The sequence below is a fragment of the Setaria italica genome, chromosome VI (assembly GCF_000263155.2).
Source record: "Setaria italica strain Yugu1 chromosome VI, Setaria_italica_v2.0, whole genome shotgun sequence".
In the NCBI taxonomy this organism is placed as follows: domain Eukaryota; kingdom Viridiplantae; phylum Streptophyta; class Magnoliopsida; order Poales; family Poaceae; genus Setaria; species Setaria italica.
This window is the reverse complement of record NC_028455.1, coordinates 350,223-368,730: the sequence shown is the minus strand read 5'-3', so window position 1 is coordinate 368,730 and position 18,508 is coordinate 350,223. Positions and strand designations below refer to the sequence as shown.

The 18,508-nt window shown below is 49.6% G+C and overlaps 3 protein-coding genes and 1 long non-coding RNA gene across 5 annotated transcripts; 1 reads left to right on the top strand and 3 right to left on the bottom strand.

Annotated features, from left to right (window-relative positions):
• Positions 1 to 1,061: 1,061 nt before the first annotated feature.
• On the bottom strand, positions 1,062 to 2,132 carry LOC101783676 (protein DMP3). The gene has a single exon (XM_004972360.4). It carries the CDS (start codon positions 1,859 to 1,861, stop codon positions 1,166 to 1,168), a length of 696 nt encoding a protein of 231 aa, XP_004972417.1. The 5' UTR covers positions 1,862 to 2,132; the 3' UTR covers positions 1,062 to 1,165.
• Positions 2,133 to 11,689: 9,557 nt separating this feature from the next.
• On the bottom strand, positions 11,690 to 13,832 carry LOC105914532 (receptor-like protein 2). The gene is made up of 2 exons (XM_014805340.2): positions 12,021 to 13,832; positions 11,690 to 11,856 (listed from the first exon to the last, which is right to left on the bottom strand). The coding sequence occupies exons 1-2, from the start codon at positions 13,123 to 13,125 to the stop codon at positions 11,780 to 11,782; spliced, it is 1,182 nt and encodes a 393-aa protein (XP_014660826.2). The 5' UTR covers positions 13,126 to 13,832; the 3' UTR covers positions 11,690 to 11,779.
• A 176-nt stretch (positions 13,833 to 14,008) lies between these two features.
• Positions 14,009 to 15,418, bottom strand: LOC111257564. Of its 2 annotated transcripts, none has more exons than XR_002678064.1 (2): positions 14,986 to 15,418; positions 14,009 to 14,727 (listed from the first exon to the last, which is right to left on the bottom strand). It is a non-coding gene; the product is annotated as an uncharacterized LOC111257564 (long non-coding RNA). The 2 variants fall into 2 exon arrangements; XR_002678065.1 differs by having other exon boundaries at positions 15,068 to 15,415.
• A 1,315-nt stretch (positions 15,419 to 16,733) lies between these two features.
• On the top strand, positions 16,734 to 17,917 carry LOC101779787 (cytochrome P450 716B2). Its single transcript, XM_022827877.1, has one exon. It carries the CDS (start codon positions 17,224 to 17,226, stop codon positions 17,581 to 17,583), a length of 360 nt encoding a protein of 119 aa, XP_022683612.1. The 5' UTR covers positions 16,734 to 17,223; the 3' UTR covers positions 17,584 to 17,917.
• The last annotated feature ends 591 nt before the right edge of the window (positions 17,918 to 18,508 follow it).

Here is an 18,508-nt window from a genome sequence, read left to right as displayed (position 1 = left end):
GTGGTCGGGTCCGGTCCTACCTGATTGGATTTCGGCAGCGCGGCAACGCAGGGTCGTCCTCTTCGACAGCAACATGATTCTGTGCGTTTGGTGGCGCCGTGGTGGCGCGGTTGAGGATGGCTTGCGCAGGGGCTCGCAATGGTGCCATGGTGGTGCGGCTTGCGCCAGCCTGCGCGCGCGGGGGCGCGTCAGCTATGCCATGGTGGCGTGGCTACTAGCGTTGCTGGGCCATCTCGCTTGCGGCGGATGAGGAGGGTGCCTGTAGCGCAGCGGGCCGGCGCAACAGCAGCTGAGGAGCCCGCACGCAGCTCAGCGATGGAGGTGTGGCTACGCATGGCGAGCTGGCGGCTGTTGTGGTAGTGGACGCGTGTTGAGCGTGGAGTCGTGGTGACGAGGGTGATGGTCCAGGGTGGATGTGGTGGCTGCTGCTCGCGCGGTTGGTGGTTGTCGATTTTTGCCTTGGCAACATTGTAGTCTCATCAAATCAAATGCCGGGTGCAGTCATAGTAGCCGATCCTATCTTCTTTGAGGCTTCCTTCCCTTGAAGGGTACTGGATGACGGTAGGTGAAGGTTCGGATGTGCTGCAAAAGGTACTACCAACCTACCATTAGCTCGAAGGGATATCGGTGTGTCCAATGATATTGTGGTGTGCGTTCTCCCCTTACTCTTAGTCCCTTTTCTGTTGTGGCTGCCCCTCATTCCTTCAGGACTTCCTCCCCTTGTTGGATGTTGAGAGTGGCAACAGAACGGCGTAGCTACAAGGGGTGGTTTGGTAGCACTATGATCTCAATAGAGCTGATAAGCATGTTGTTTGGTTGTAGTGCTCCTACGTGAATGGCGGCTTGCTCTTTAAGCTTTGTAAGTCTTGGTCCTTGTCCATGTATCTTATTCTTTTTAATTCTGGCGCTTATGCCGCCTTGTACCATTTCGACTGGGAGGTGCCAGGCGGGAAGGGGAAGTTTGGGGTCACGGTGCACCGGAAGGAGAAGCTTGTGCTCATCCCAAAACGCAAACTTGAATTGATGTAACGAAAAAGAATAATTGAATCGAAAAACAGAGAAGCAATGAACCTGGCCAAGCATTATATTGCTCCAATAATCATGAAGAGATCAATAATTGACGATACATGTAGTAGTCGTGACGAGCAATCAGTGTATGATCGGCTTAACTGCCGTTGGTGACGGGGTATCCGATGCCGTGTCGCCTGGTTGGGAAGGCGACGAAGAGCAGGCTGCAGAGGACGCCGACGCCGAGCGGCAGGATGTCGAGCACCTCCTCCGTCTCCCTTGCCGGCGCCGGGCAGAAGCACCTGACGACGTTCTTGTCCCTCGCCGCGACTACCCCGAAGACGGCGGCGGAGAGCGCGGCGTGCACGAAGTCGACGAAGGCGAGCCTGTACCTGGCGGTGTCGGCGGCCGGCGGCGGCGCGCCGGGCGGGTAGTCGATGAGCCAGAGCCCCCTGGGCGTGGCGACGCCGTAGTAGACGCGGCCGTCGGGGCCCTTGAGGGAGTCGGTGAAGGAGGCGAGGACGCAGGAGAGGGCGAGGACTGCGAGGAGGCCCCGGGTGAGGAGCGCCGTGGTGGCGTCGCAGGCGCCATGGTTGGTGAAGGTCGGCGACAGCAGGTTGAAGGCCAGCAGCGTCCCCGTCGGCAGCAGGTTCGCGAGGTTCGCCGTCGACGTCAGCGCCTGCGACAACGGCGAACGTGGAGGAGGCGGCGGCGGCGAGGGTGCTGCTTCTGGTTCTTGCTTGGGGAGGAGGAGGTCTTGCTGGTCGTCTTGGAGGAGCTGTGGCTGCTGAGCGGCGGCGGAGACCGCAGTGGCTGGCCTCTGCCTGACCGAGGAGGAGGAAGAAGATGCCATGATCGATCGAATGCTGTGTGGTATTGAAGTGAAATCGATATTTATTCTCTTGGTGCTTGGGCATGTAGCTTGTATTTGTAAGGAAGCGATCCATGGATGACGACGACCGGCCGGGATGCGGTTGTGGAATGCGTCAAGGAACAAGCGAGCATGGATGAGATGGCTGCTATTCCCGTTCTGGTCTGGTGGTTGGTTACTCGGTTTGGCTCATGGCACCGACCCGACCCAACCCCCAATTCCTTCACCCATCTTGCATTGCTGCTGTTGCTTCCAGCAACCTGGGGCCTGTGCGCTTCAGCTTATTCAGCCGGCTTATCAGCCACCAAACAGTGTTTTCTTCTCACAACAAATCAGCCGTTTCGACTTTTCAGCCGGCTTATAAGCTGAAGCGAACAGATCCCAGGTTACAGCTTGTGTGTTCCATGCCTGATGCCTCCTCGTTCATTGCTACTGCTTTCACGGTACGGGAACCAACCCAAAGCCTCACCTAACACGCTTTCCTGATGAATTCCTGGTCCTAGAAAATACACCTGATCAAAATGGAACCCTCTTTCTTGCTTCCTTCAATTATTCTTTTCCTGTTCTTGTCATGTATGTATATCCTCGACCAATATATGCAATGAACGGACGACGAACAAACGAATTAATCCAAAAATCAACTTGTAAAGAAAAGCAGTTCCATGATAAGACGAGTGCTCAAGAATTATTTCTTTAGTGCTGATGATCTGCTTCCTTTGTACAACAAGGAGCAGCTTCGTCAACATACATCACTATTAGAGAAATAACCTTTCGTCCCCAGTCTAAGTATTGGTTGCATTTTGGCCTGGTCCCCGATGAGCCCCCGTGACCCCCTTTAGTACTGGATGAGGGCTCCACCCGGTACTAAAGCCATCCACCGGCCATCCTCCGCGCGGTACCCGCTCCCATGCATCCTATCTTTCCTATCTCTCTCTCTCTCCCCCTCTCTCAGCAGAGCGCAACGGTAGCTCTCTCTCTTGCTCCTTTCCTTCTTCCTCTCCTTTCTCTCCTCTCTCAGCGCAGCGTTGGCGGGCGGCAGGAGCGGCGGGGTGGAGGCGGGCGGGCAGAGGGGCTGAGGGTGGCGGGGCCGGGCGGAGGGGCGGATGGTGGTGGGAGGGTGGTGGGGTCGGGCGGTGGGAGGAGTTCGGTGGGAGGGGGGGCGGGGGTTCGTGCGGGGATTTCATTTTTCAACCGGTACTAAAAGTTCTCTCTTTAGTACCGAACTATCAGTACCAGTTGGGAAACCAATACTAAAGGGAGATTTCCGACCGGTACCAATGGCGTTTTCCTAGTAATGCATGGTAAAAACAAAAGGCCATTCGTCTATAATTGGGCTGCCTCTCTCTCTCCTCCAAAACGGGCACTCTCTTTTCTTTCTACTACTCCTCCCATATTATAATGGGTTGGGCTGTCTCTCTCCTAAAAACGGGCTTACGGGCCTAGGAAAAAGAAAGTGATCCACGAGGCCTGCCCCCTCACATATCATCTCTCGGCCCACTAGGTCCAACTTGAATAAACTGTCTGTACGACATCATTACACCAAATATGATCAAGACAAACAACTTTAGAGAAGCGTCAAGATATAACTTCCCACAAGTACTAGTAGCTATATAATTAATAAGTATAGTTAGGGAGGTTACCCAATTAACACCCGTACGTACATGCTACCCAGACATTACAAAGTTTATGTATAAGCTTGATAATATGCTTGCAATAATGTAAAAGATATAAATTATTTGTTAGCGGCTCAAAAGAAATTATCTGACGTCTAATGATTTACTTGCTTTTTTTAAAGCTGATTTGCTTCCTTCACAGAACACAGAAGGCCAGTGGACGGTATCTTCGTCAACACGGTCAAAGTAGCCATCACTGTTTTTTTTATGACGAAAATAAAGAAAGTCTCTCAGTTCGTCTATAATTGGGCTGGCTCCATCCTCAAAACGGCCTAATGGGCCTTAAGAATACAATAGAAATCCACTGGGCCTGCCTGTCACACTCGCTGAACCATTGGTGAATGAATAAAACAGCGAGCTTCTGAGTTTTTTTTTTAAAAAAAAGCTCTCATCTTTGTGGTCCATATCTCTCGGCCCACTGGGTCCAACCTGAATAAACAAACAATCTGTACACGTCATGGATCCAAGTATCTCCCGTTCATCCCCCTCAAAAAAAAAAGTATCTCCCGTTCATTTGCAAATTACCAGTTGCTAATCTTCACTTATAGACGATGGTCAGTTGCTATAGGATCATATGAATCATCATAAATTGCCTCATGGTTTGCATGAATTTAGTCATGTTCATCTTCGTAAATTAGCAGTGACACACGTTTTATGTGATGAACATGAGCCTTATGCTTCCAATAATTCCAGGTACTAGCACCAGGGGCCCTTCGCTTCGGCCGGTTTGGTCCGGAATGCAGCTCAATCCGGACGGATTGGAACGGCCCGGAATGAAGTCAGGCCTGGCTTGAATTCTCTGTTCTAACCCAGAAAGGAAACATGCCCAGAATCATTCCTCCCCTTCGGAACGGAGCCAGGCCACTCACTCGACTCGCCGCTCCTCCACGCCTCCGCGATTCCCGGCGCCTCCGCGCTCGATGGCCACGACCTCGCCGCCGCGCCTCCACCCGCGGTCCTACTGCGCCGCGCAGCGCTTCCCGGCTCCTCCGCGCCCCAATGGCCGCTGGCTTGCTATCGCGACCCCGGCGCCACCGCTGCGCCCCACGACGCCTCCACCCACGCCTTGACTGCGCCGCCACCTGCGACTCCCGACACCTCCGCACCCTATGGCCGCTGGCTTGCCGCTCGTGCCCCCCAGCGCCATAACCGAACCGACGCCGCCGGTCTGCCGCACGCGCGCGCCCCTCTACCGCACCAGCTGGCTGGTCGCGCTTGCCGGCGTGCCGTGCGTCGGCATCGGTGTCGGAGAAGAAGCCATGACTATTTGGACGTCGGAAGAAGCCGTGCGCTAGCATGTCGCGGCCCCCACCGTCGGGCTGCGGGGCCCCGGGCGCCAGGCGGCCGATGTGGGACTTCTTCGCCTACTGGCTGGCCACCCTCTGCTCGTCGCTCCTCCCGCTGCTCTGCCACGCGCTCTCTTCCTCGTTCGGCTCCTAGGACGACCCGTTCTCCTTCGTTGCCGCGGCCGTCGAGGCACACTTCCAAGCGCACTGGTCCGCGCTCGACGCCGCCGCGCGCTAGGAGCTCACCTTGCCTCCATCGATCCGTCCCTCCGTGGACCCGTCCTGCCCAGAGGTGGAGTCAGTGGAGCCTTGTGGCCTCTCCTTGGAAGGCGCATGTTCCACCGATAGCTAGGATTTGGTGGTGGTGGGGACTAGGGAGGGGAGGATGCACCACCCCTGTGGCGTGCGTGGAGGAGACGAAGCATGGCGCATGCGCGGAGGAGACGGAGCTGACGGCGTGGAGGAGACGAAGCTGGGGGCAGGCGTCGAGGAGACAAAGCCAGTGGCGCGCATGGAGGAGATGGAGCCGCGGGCTGTCGCGGAGGTGCTAGGGGCAGGCACTGAGGAGACGAATCCAGCAGCGCATGTGGATCGAAGGAGATGGAGCCGGCGTGCCTTGGTCGAGCGGAGCGGAGCGAGACTAATGACCTGTTCATTTTGGATGGATTGGCAGGATTAAATCCTAGCCGGATTGAGTGACACAGTGGAATCACTCAAACCGGACCTGGAAGTAATCCAGACCGGAATCCAATCCGACTTAAACGAACGAGGCCTCCATGGTATCGTGCGTTTGCAGATGAAAGGAAGGGAAATTACCTGAACTTAGAATTGTATAGGTAGCAGTTACGGATTGGAGGTAGAAGTAATAATTTGAGACAGAGGGAGTAAATGTACGTATAGATGTATAGAATTGTTAAGAGATTATGCGTGCTCACGAGTCAAGCATTTCACATGGAACCTGGGCATCCGGTGATTACTTGACTCAGCTGGATTTTAGTCTGTTCACTTGGTTATGCATCCGTACTAGCAGACTCCATGGGATCTATTCCATACGACAGCAGCAATTAAGTTGATCAAATTATTAACAAGCAAGACAAGAGTCAGCACCTAATTCTCCTTCCAATTGTACTAGTATACTGTGTACGCAAGACTTTGAAGTTGGGCAATGGGGCACGTACAAAAATTCGTCCAAAATTAGGTAGGAGAAGTCCAACTCTAGCTGCCGAGCTAGTCCAAGAGGGATGGAATGGAAGACCACGCTCGAATTGTTCCAAGAAATGCATGCACATTGACGTTGAGGCGGCTACACGCCTACACCAAGCAATCTGCTATAGCTTATACTGTGGTTAACTGAAATCTGGTACGGTTGGACCCGACTTTTTTGTACCTTTATGCTTCTTGCTGCATGCAGTACAGTGTTCCCCTTGAGTCAACGCACACCAGAACAACTAACCACCCAGAGAGATGCGCCTGCTGTCTTTGCTCATCCTCCTCTTCCACCCATTGTACGTGTGTGACGACCAAATGATGATCAGGTGTTAGATTTTGGCTTCATCATCGTCTGCCTAGACTGATTTTAAACCTTTATTTAGTGTTGCAACCTTTCCTGTCTGGGCTCATCTTTTCAGTAGATACTAGTACAATAGGCACATCTCCTAATGTTTTTTTTTAAAAAATAGATGGCCTCCCCACCGGCCAGTTTTGTATATATTCAATAAAGAGAAGAAAAAAAAGAGTAATTTACAGCAACACCCGTTCTACTCTGTTTCATGATTCGTGTTAGTTGTGCCGAGCAAGAGGTAGCTAGAAGTGACAATAAGTAGGAAGAAGGTGCCTTGATAGAGGTTAAGGTTAATGCCCTTCTACTTTAGGATTATTGTTAGGGTGGGTGGTGGGAACATGGTGGCAAGCCTATTTAAGCCTAGACTAGAAAGGTGTCAAAATAATAGCATAAGTATTTTATTGTTTAAACTGTATGTAGTAAGGGTGAAAAAGTCTGATGCAGCTTCCCTTTGTAACTTTGCTGACATGGAAAATTCCTTTGCATCATTGTACGTCTCTAATTCTAGCTAGGGATCATCCTTAGCTTAGACTTACAACAACTAGTAAGATTCCACCCTTCAGATATAATAAGTCTCAAAGTAAATTTCTTCCATATAATATTAAGTATAGTAATATGTATATTATTAATTGTAAATTCATTGCTAAGCATATATTTGAGTTATTAATTAGTAGCGTATAATTCAAAATTTACCCCCACTGGTTGTAAAGAATTTTCTACTTTCTATATATTGGAAATGGCATTAAAAGCATGCTCCATATACTAGGGGACCCTAAACTCTGGAGGACAATGGCGAGAGAAGCATGGCCCTTGTCTTAATCCAGACCGTTTGGCGCCCAAAAAGCACGCAGATTATCATATTTTTACATACAGTTAGGAGTATAAAAATTAGCGCGGGATCAGCGGCCGCTCCTGCCGTCATTCCATCCACCGCTGCGCTGCAAGTCCAAGAAATCCTCGCAACCCAACACCAAGACGCCGACGAGGAAGAAGGAGGAGGAGGAGGAGGACGCGTAATCAACACACAAAGGCGGAAGATTCCATTCCGATCCTCCCAAAATCCCGAGGCGCCCGCGCGCCCGCCCGCCTGCCCGCTTGCCAGCCATGGCCGTGCCGCCGGAGGAGCACCGGCAGCGGGAGCAAGAAGAAGAAGAAGAAGAAGAAGACAGCGACGAGTTCACCTTCCCCACGCCGCCGCAGCTCCTCGCCCGCGGCAGGGACGGGCGCCACCTGCCCTGCTCGGCGTCGGCGTCGTCCTCCCCGCCCGTCTGGCTGCTTTCCTCGCCGATCCGCCGCAGCTTCTCCGCCGCCGACTGCGCCGCCTCGCCGTGGCGGGACCGTGTCCTGCTCGGCCGCCAGCGCCTCAACGGCGCGTGCTCCCCCGCGCTCAGCGACTACGCCGCCGCCGGCGGCTTCTGCGACGACGAGGAGGAGGAAGAGGAGAGGATGGACAGCCTCTGGGAGGACCTCAACGACGACGACGCGGCGGCCGGCCGGCCCCGGAACGACGACCTGTTCCTAGCAGGCTCCCTCGACGTGTCGCGCCGCCGGTCCGTCGCCGGCGGCCCCGTCGCCGCCGAGAGGGCGAGGAGGGCGGCCAAGGACCAGCGCGAGGCCGCCGCCGCCGCGGTGCTGGGCGCGTCGAGGAGCTCGCGGCGCCGGGCGCCGGGGCTGGTGGTGATGATGCGCGCACTCAGGAGGATGTTCGTGGCGCACAAGGGCAAGAGCAGGGTGCACAGGGACGAGCAGAGCGCCGCCTCTGCATCGGCTTCCTCCTTCCTGCAGTAAAAATCCCTTCAACAAAGGATGAGCGGATGCATTTTTTGGTGAAGAAACTCAGCCTTATACTCTTGTAATGCGTTTATTTCGTTTTAAATCCTGTTGTGCTTCCATTTCTTGACTGGATTATTGTTCCGGGCCGGCCATGTTGATGATCACAGTTCTAATGTGCATCGTTGTGGATAGTAGTTCTATCTGTTTTTTCTCTCTTTTGGTTACAAAGAAAAAAAGAATTGATGTTCTAATTAGACTGTAAATGTTACATGGACAGAGTTGGAGATCGCCGAGGCTGTTCTCTTTCGCCCTCTCTTTCTAGAATTTTAGATTGTGTTTGTAATTATATTCCTGTGTTTTCCTATAATCTGAGATGTACGAACCATGGTGAGATTGTGTTCTGAATAACTCTACTTAATTAGCTGCATGCCTGCATACTGCATAAGCCCATAACCACCAATACAATTATGTATTTTTTTTCAAAAAAGAACATGCCCTGGATTATGTACTAGATTATCCTTTGCTTGGACTAAATTACAGGCGAAGAATTAGGCACATGTCCACTGTCATCTGCTAGATCATGGAAGCTGGATGATTCGGATGCATTAGGACAAAACCCACCAGCAGCTTCTTAGGTTGGACCTGTCTGCACAAATGGACAAGGTCGGTTAGGCCATGTAACTGACGAGTGACGACCTGTCAAATGAAGGCATGCTGCAGTTGTTGTAGCATTCAGGTCAACTTTGGGAAGCACCGATGATTCGAACATTCAGTAGTACGCGCAGACTGACTGCCACCTTGATGATGACACACATTTTCAGTTCTTGTCTGCTTGAGCAAGGTTGGTTCAGGGCCAATTATATATTTACAGTCAATAGATAATTAACTAATTCGCAGGAAAATTATATATAGATCAAAGTGGTTTTAAGTTCTAACCCAACGATGGCATCGTCATCGTCGCCTCCGCCGTGGCCCGATCTCCTGCCGGAAGTCCTCGGACAGATCGTCACCTACCTCTGCCCTGCCGATGTCGCCCGCTTCCGGGCCGTTTGCCGCGCATGGCACTCCGCCGCGCGCCAGCTGCATGGCCATCAGCACGAACAGCAGCTGAGTTCTTACCATCCCTAGACAGACGGCCATACCGAGCGTGTCAATCAATGTATGGAGACGTTCCTTCGTTGCTTTGTTCATGCGTGCCCAACCAAGTGGTCCAGTTGGTTATCTCTTGCGGAGTTCTGGTACAACACTAGCATGCATTCAGCATTGGGTCGTTCTCCTTTTGAGGTGCTGTAAGGTCACTCTCCAAGATATTTTGGCATCCAGGCTGCTTCTGCATGCACCAATTCTGATTTGTCTGCTTGGCTGCAAGAACGTGAGGTGATGCAAGCACTTGTTAAACATCATCTCTATCGAGCACAAGATCGTATGAAACACCAAGCTGACAAGGGGCGTTCAGAACACCAATTTCAAGTTGGAGGGCTGGTTTGCCTTAAGCTGCAGCCTGATGTCCAATCTTCACTGTCCGCTCGTGCTAACCAGAAGCTTGCCTTTAAGTTTTTTGGGCCCTTCAAAGTGTTGCAGCGAGTGGGATCAGCGGCATATAAGCTTGAGCTTCCATCAGATGCTACAATTCACCCAGTTTTCCATGTGTCGCAGCTTAAGAAGGCAATTGGTGTTCAGGTAGTATCTCCTGACTTACCTCCTGGTGATACAACATTTCAGGTCCCTGAGAGTGTTCTGGAGCGACGGATGTCTTCTGGTGATCGGCCGGTTCTCCAAGGTCTGATCAAGTGGTCAGGTATGCCTGCTGCATTGCATTGGCCACATGAAAGAATTTGGACTCTCTTCGTCAACGTCTTCCGCTGGCGCCGACTTAGGGGCAAGTCGTTTCTCAAGGAGAGGGGAATGTTACCAGTACTTCTGCTGCAGCTGATGACAAGGTGGAGAATGCAAGTCCTGAAGAGGCGTGTAATCAAGCCTAATAGGAAAGTGAGCGGTCCGGACTGGAGGGTTTAGGTTATATGTGTAACAGTAGTGCGTGCGAGAGAGAGGCATCACGGATTGTAACATCTTTCTGAACTCTAAACATTCTTCCGCCGCCCGCCGCCCCTGTTCTTCTTCCTCCTCTGCTCCGATCCCCAACTCGAGTTCGCCTTCCCTTCCTCGCTGTTAACAGGCGGTTCTCCACAATGCCCTGGGGTACCTGGGCGTTCGCTGCTCCTGCAGTCCTGCTGCCGACGCCGGCGGCGTGCGCAACGTCAAAAGCTTCGAGCCTGCGAAGTAAAACTGCGTTTTTTAAAAAAAAATTCCTAGAGTGCATTCTGAATCCTCTGAATCCTCTTGTTGTATGTTTTTTTGGGAGTTTTTGTGGTGGATTCACCAACTGCTTAGAATCACCAAATCTGTATAGATACATGTACATTTCTAGCTAAGGTTATGTGCTAGCTTTACTGCAGTAGCAGTGCCGCATCTAAGTCCAGAGAATTGTTTTATGTGCACCTTTTGTGCACGCTGAATTGATTTGGCAACCTCATTTTACTTTATATACGTATAATGCAAGATATTTCTGGTCAGTATATGAATTATCAAAATCAGCGGCAATATGCACAATGTACAGACAATGCTTAAGAAATACTAGTTCTAGAAAAGGTTTAATGATCGTACATGGGACTATAGGATTCAATTGAATGGAAGTACAAGGGATAATAAGATCACAACACTCAAAGCATCGTATAGCCAGTAAAGCTACTGCCTCCGAAGGAGAACTAGGTTCTCAGTGTGATCATCATATACCAATTTTGCAATCAGGAAGAATGCCAGCAATGCAAGAGCAGCAAGTCCTCCAAAAACAAATCCATAGATAAGTGCATGATGCAACTTGTGTTCTTGTGAGATGGAGGATTGGTGACTTGACACGGAGATGCAGTGGTTGCTGAGTAACGCGCCACAGAGATTAGGATTCCCACCGTAACTAGAATTTGAAAACGTGTCAAACTGTGCTCCAGTTGGAATTGGCCCTTCCAGTTCATTATTAGACACATTGAATAGAGAAAGGAAGTGCAGGCCACTCAATGCAGATGGGAGTTCACCGGTGATATGGTTGTTTGACAGGTCTAGCATTTGTAGGTTTGTGAGCTTGCAGATTTCTTGGGGTATTTCTCCAGAAAAGCCATTGGAACTGAAGTTGATGACATTGAGCATTTTCAACTGACCAATCTCAGGGGGGATCGTTCCAGTGAATCTATTGTTTCCTAAGTTCAATACACTGGGGAAAGCATTGAGCATACGGTATTGATGTGACTGTGTCCAATATACAGGTAACTCAAGGAACTTCATGTCCAACTTGGCAGAATTCTTCTTATATTGTAGCATCGGCATCTCCATCAATGCCATTGGGATATCCCCTGTAATCATGTTGCTTGATATGTCCAGAAAGAAGAGGAGTTCCAGTCTGTTAATCCATGATGGTATCAGCCCAGTGAGTCGATTGCTGGATAAATCTAGCACCTCCAACTTTTTGAGCTTTGACAGCCAAGGGGGGATTTGTCCGATCAATGGGCAACCATCTAAGGTCAGTATCTGAAGATTCTCAAAACCATCAATTGTTTCATCCTGTGGCATAGTTTCGCCGTTGAAGTTGGTTCCCATTACTAAAGTGGTGAGGTTCTTGCAGCTCTTGAGAATCTGTATCACATTTGTGATGTTTGTAAAAGAGTTATCTGTCAGTGAAAGGAAGGAGAGAGACCTAAGATTTCCTATTCTTGGTGGCAATTGGCCATGAAAATCATTGTAGGCCAACCGCAATGCAATTAAATTGCTGCACAAGCAAATGCTTTCTGGAACTTTACCTGTGAAGTAGTTCAGCGAAAAATCTGCTGTTCTCAGATCGAGTAGGGTGAAGTTGACTTTGCTAAGCTCTCCGGAAAAACTGTTGTTTCTGAGGTTGATATACCTGATATTTGAGCAGTTACCTAGGGTCGATGGCAGCTCACCAGACATGAGGTTGTTGTCCAAGTGGAGCTCCTCCAATTTTCTTAGCCGGTCTATAGAATCTGGGATTTTGCCTCTGAGACCATTCGATCCAAGATCAAGGACTGTCAAATTGTTGAGTTTGACCACTTGGGAACCATCAAAAACTCCTTGTAAACCATTGTTAGGAAAAGAGAGGTGTTCCAATGAGGTAGCACTGAAGAGTTCATGAGGAAGAGCTCCGCTAAGGTCGTTGTGCCCAACCTTGATCAGTCTCAGCATGGAGCAATTGCCAAGTTCTGGAGGTATATTGCCGCTGAATTTGTTGTAACAAAGGTCCAGAACACTGAAGGAAGGGGAGCTCTTACAGATAGAGGCTGGTATCTGTCCTGCAAAGCTATTATTGCTAGCATTAAGAGCAATCAAATTCTTCATTGCGCCCCATATTGTGGATGGAAACTGTCCCGTAAAGAAGTTGCTCGAGATATTCAGTACCTGCAGAGGAAGATTGTGATTTAAAGGTCGCAGCTCTTTCAAGGGACCTGTCAGATGGTTGAAGCTGACATCAAGGACAGCGATGCTGTTGTGCATCACCAATTCAGTCGGTAGAATTCCATGGAGAGAATTGTGGGAGAGGTTGAGATTCATTAACCCTGTGAGATTGCCAAGGGACGGCGATACACTCCCCGTAAGTCCTTTAGAAGCTAATGAGACACCCATGACCGTGTTGTCACCTCTGCAGGTGACCCCTTCCCAAGCGCAGCAGTCAGTACCATGCATCCATGACATTCTGAGGTTGCCATCGCTGCCTGGTGAGAGCTGAGCAAGGAAGTCTAGGAGGGAGCTCTGCTCGTCCTCCGTGCAGGAACTGGTGAGCGAAGCAAAGGTGAGCAGCAGCAGAACAACAAGGCCAAGGAAAGTCATGGTGAATTTTTGTTGGTGCTGAAGCTGAAGCATGGGAAATGGAGGAGACATGGTTCTCATGAGTCTGGACCGAGTAGTTCAGTACTTGAATAGATCTAAAGATCTCAACTGAAATGAGAGAAAACAAAATTATGCTTGTTGATGTTGCATGTAGAATAATTTTAAGCCTATTCTAGACTTCTGTTTATACAATTAGCTGTTACATGGACTGCAAGTAACAAATTCAGGAGAGCCAACCACTATGACTATGCTGCATTCACAATGATAGCTACACTAATAGAAGGTTACAACACCGAAGAGAAGTTGCTGGGTAAGTATGGTCAGAGCCAGCGAATCCTAGCCTGCTATATGTTACAGACTATGCCGTTGGTATTCCAGTACAAGTCTTCTCAATATAGGATAAATATCAGAGCTACGGTTTTAATTATATGTTTTTTTTGGAAACACAGTGAGGTGAACCCCACACAAACTTGGGGAGGAAGTTCAGCAGTGATTTTTTCTTGGAGTGCAGGGGCCATAATGGGTCATGTTATCAGCGTCATGAGGATGAGAATGACTATTCCTCTGAATGTTTTCATGGAAACTTCATGAGGATGAGAATGACTATTCCTCTGAATGTTTTCATGGAATTGTTTCCATGATAATAGAAGGATTGTGGACCTAAACAGAACTGAAAGAACAGAGATTTATATAGAGAAAGGACAATAAGCTGGCAGGCGCTGCTGAAGGCTGACCATGCAAAGGTTAACGGCCAAGTGGTAGGTGTTATGTCCAATCCTTCAGCTGAAACATGGAGGCTAAGCCAAAGGTTTGACCATCTAACATGATCACATCTCTGTAACCGGTAGCTCATTTTACTGCTGGTGGTAGGTGTTATGTGGAGGGAAAAAATAATCAAGATTAGAAGCACATCAAATTTGATCTTCTTAGCAAGCACATCAAATTCTCCGATACATGAACGTTTGCAATAGCTCGGTTTACTCAATTTAAGAAGGCTAGATTTGTCTTCTATTCTTTGATAAGAGAAGCTTTATTAATCTTAGACAACTACGTCAAGATGATACATACATAGCTGTGATCCACACAGCTACCTAAGCCCTAAAGAAGTAGTAAAAAGCTAAAGACATAACACCATATATCCATTTCAGTACATGGCTACTAAACTCCTGTGCATGCAACCGGGCTTGAATTGTGCAGCTAGGTTACGGGCATAAGTACTCCTACATTCTTATGCATTCCATTTGAGCCGCTCGATAATTCTTGCCACGATAATGGAGACAAACACAAGCACCAGCAATATGCCTTCGTAAACGTAATCCATTGTGCTTCTGGCGGAGCCGAAAGTCAATGCCCCCATCAAAGCGAGGAGATCCAAGACTACAAGCACGTTGCATACCTTCAATTTGCTCCTGCTGCTGCTGCTGAGGCGGCGCCAGAACAACTTCACTGGTTATGATTCCATCGACTGCTTCAGGAGAAAACTGGGTGACGGTGACCTCTTGCAGCAGCAGCAGCAGCTGCTGCTGGGGCTGTGCCAGAACAACTGCCGATGAATCACAGGCTCCTGCAGATACTTGGACGCCAGACATGATCAAGTAATTCTTTTTTTTGAACATTAATGATCAAGTAATTCCGCCGGTTGGTTTCTTAAGTTATCAGTACCTGGCCATGATCAGAATAAATGAGAAAAAACAACTAAATTTTTTTATGGATATATGTAGTAGATTCCTTGCTCTCTGAAAGGTTAAAGTAAGTTTATTTCTTTTATATATGAAGCAAAATAAAACCTTTGCAGTTTGATTAATTGATTGAGGTTAGTTTTGACGTAAGTATACTAATACAATTCGCATGGTGAAAGCACCTTTAATTATACTAATATATCCAAATCTGATTAGAAAAATAGTAAAAGGACTAACGAACCTTTTAGAAATATATAAACGCATTTCCACCTGCAAATCAAAGGAAATGAAAGAATGAGACTGTAAGAATCCACATGACTTACTAGCAGAATCACCTAGATACTTCTTCAGGCCAAATCTGGAAGATCGGGTAGGGGAACAGCAGGGAGGGAGCGTAGTGGGAGCAGAGGAGATGACCGGACCACCGGTGGTGAGGACGGATTGGAATTGGAGGCCGCAGGCAGGCGGCGCGGAGGTTGCGAATGGATGGGGCTCGGGACTCCGGGAGGTGGTGGTGGTGGTGGTGACTGCCTGACTGGTAATGGCTGGGCACCGGAGAGGACTGCTGTGGCAGTGAGAACCGAGGAGTCGGCGGTGGTGGCCTGGTGGGGGAGCTTGGCACCATTTTCTGTCGAGAAACTTTCGGCTACTCGGTGGTGGTGGTGGGAGTCATGCTCGGCAAGGCCCATCAGCATTTTCCACCAGCGCTGCAATGCTACCCTACAACATGCATCTTGGATCTGCATGAATACACATCAGCTTCATTGGTATCCTTTTTCATCGGCACCAAGATGTTTAATTAAAACTGAGAACATGCAGAACTTACGACTTACTAGCATTCTGATATCCTAGTCTGCATGCCCAATTCAAGAAGGGGGGCAAAATGTCTAGGAACACTTCGGTGCTTTTTGTAGCAGCTTGTGCGTATCTACCAAACCCTCTGTCTTCACTATTTCCATCGTCCTGTATTTTGTTGATTTTTATGTAATTCTCATTAAGTTGTCGGCCAATATAGAAATTTGGGTAAATTCTTAGTTGCTGACTTATTCATCTTGTCCCTACTTCAATGACCAACGATATCGAACTTTCAATGAACAAGGCATCACCTAGAAAAGAAATGTTCCTCCAATTATTCAAAAAATTAAATGGTAATAAAAGAATGGAGTGGAGTTTGAACCCAACAAGCTAGCAAGCCATTACTGCAAATGTGGACCTTTGCATCGCAGAAACAATAAGGAATGACTAGAGCAAATCTCTTGATCGAAGCAAATGTGGATGCTTCTCCAGCGATGTTGGCGGCTGCAGTTGCCATCCTCGCCCTTGTTGCATTACTCCCAGTACTGCATCATCTCCTCCGTGCCAGCGCCGCTGATGACTGGCTCCGGTGCTATGTAGCCACGTTACGTACGGCCCTGCGTCACGGTTGTCCCTCTTTGGCTGCCCGACGGCCTTTTCCTCGTCCGACCCTCCGCCAACAGATGGTGGACCGCGGACGATTCTGTCATGGAGCCCACTGCCATTGCTACGACATCAAGCTTTTGGCGGCGAGGTTAATCGTTAGCAAGGAGCAAGAGGAGTCTGAACTTGAAAGAGGACATGTAGTCATGGTTCAAGTCAACTGAAGGACTGCACCGAACGGGGGTATTGCAGATGAATAAGAAGGTGCATCTTTGGTGATAGCCTGGACCATTCAGACGAATGAAGCAAGCTATCTCTCTCTTGGAGGGCACCGAGAGGGCAGATCTAATTCGCACTCATGCTGCTTTCTTCAAACTAGATTGGGTAACAGTAATGCTTGTCTACTGATTTTCTGACCCTTCACCTTTTCTTTTTCTTAAACAGAGCATCTGCAGGAATACATATTAGATTATGCTCTGTTGGTATCTTTTTTTCAAGAAGTCTGTAATAGAACCCCCCCCCCCCCCCCTCCCCTCCATTTTGGGGGCCCATCAGGGAACTGGCATTTCCAGCAGCTTGCCTATCTAAAGGTTGTCTTCTCTATGTTTCATCGTCCTATATATATTCTCGTTGATCTTTGCAAATCTGGACCATTGCAGCACAGAGCCACAGACACGGTAAGGAAAAACTAGTGCAAATCTCTTGATCGAAGCAAATGGATGCTACTCCGGCGATGTTGGCGGCGGCCGCAGTCGCCATCCTCGCCGTTGTTGCATCGCTCCCACTACTGCGCCGCCTCCTCTCTGCCAGCTCCGGCGGCAAGAAGACGAAGCCCCCACTGCCTCCCGGTTCGTTCGGTCTACCTTTCATCGGGTAGACGCTCAGCCTGGTTCGCGCCCTCCGCGCCAGCACCGCCGACGACTGGCTCCGGCGCTACGTGGTCGCGTACGGCCCCGTGTCGCGTCTGTCCCTCTTCGGCTGCCTGACGGCCTTCCTCGTTGGCCCCGCCGCCAACAAGTTCATCTTTGCCAGCGCCGCGGTGACCGCCAAGACCGCCAAGACCCCCGAGTCCCTCGCCCGGATGGTCGGCCGCCGGACGATCCGGGAGGTGGTCGGTGACGAGCACCGCCGAGTCAGGGCCACGATGGCGCAGTTCCTCAGGGTGGACGCCGTCAAGAGGTACGTCGCCGGCATGGACGGAGAGGTCCGGCGCCACCTCGACGCCGAGTGGTGCTGCCGCGGTGCCGTGACCGTGATGCCGTCGATGAAGCTGCTCACCTTCGACGTCATGTGCACCGCCATATTCGGCCTGGGGAGGGACGCCGCCGTACGGCGGGAACTGTGGACGGAATTCCAGCAGCTGGTGAGGGGCATCTGGGCGGTCCCGGTCAACCTGCCCTTCACCATCTACAGCCGCTGCCTCGCCGCGAGCCGGGATTAAATCGTCCGTGGAAAGGATTGCAGGCGCCCGACAGTGGCGGGTGGCCGCCCGGCGCAAGCAGCCTCCACGTCGACCTCTCTGGAATTACAGCACCACATGAAGCTATTCTCAGTATCCCTCCAGGTATCCCTCCATTTGACCCCGAGTACACTCTCAAGATGGAGATCTTCAAGGCGGACATCAATGCCGGCATATGGGTTTCAGTCACGGGTCGTGATGCGCTACCTGAAGGTGAGGCACTCTTTCTCAGCCATCATTCAGAAAGTCCACCCATGTGTATGGAGACATGGAGGAGGGTTGTGTCGCGACTGTAGCCCCTTTATTCACGGGTCAATTTTAAACCGGGCAAACGTGTAATATCCATTAAAATTGAGCGATATTAATTATGCCAGTTTTTGTAAAAAATTAAAACTTTTTGGTTGATCGTGTGAAGCATATAAATACTTGGTGAAATTTAAGGTCAACCCTTAATTCTTTCCTCTAAATTCAAAGCTAGTAATTAAATTATGTATTTAAATTTAAAACATGCTTGCACAAGTGATTTAGATTTTATTTGATTTAATTTGGATCTCAAAGGTAGATCAAAAAATACAAACTAAAACTAGCATAATAAAAATCCAACATGACTAACTCTAACTTGCACCCGAGCTTTTCACAACTCAGCCAGCTCGGTCTAAACGGCTAATCCTCTCTCTCTCTCCTTTTCACGTAAAAGCTCACCAGCTGTTGTTGGAAGCCAATCATGTTAGCTTTGCTTTGGGCTTAAACCTGTTTAGCATCCATCTTCTTTTCTCCTTGTTTTCTCCTCGCACGCACACAAACTAGGAATTTTTTTATTTTTTATTGTAGCATTTTGCAAAAATATATAGTCGGATGAAAAAATTGCAAAACTAGACTATTGTCATCGGCTGGGCTGGCGGTAAGG

Excerpts from the sequence above, each read along its gene's own strand:
- LOC101783676 (XM_004972360.4), bottom strand. The coding sequence starts at position 1,861 with ATGGCATCTTCTTCCTCCTCCTCGGTCAGGCAGAGGCCAGCCACTGCG.
- LOC105914532 (XM_014805340.2), bottom strand. The coding sequence starts at position 13,125 with ATGAGAACCATGTCTCCTCCATTTCCCATGCTTCAGCTTCAGCACCAA. Across the intron at positions 11,857-12,020 it reads TTCGCTGAACTACTTCACAG|ATTCTCAAGAGCTGCAAGAA; the intron begins GTAAAGTTCCAG and ends AATGTGATACAG.
- LOC101779787 (XM_022827877.1), top strand. The coding sequence starts at position 17,224 with ATGGTCGGCCGCCGGACGATCCGGGAGGTGGTCGGTGACGAGCACCGC.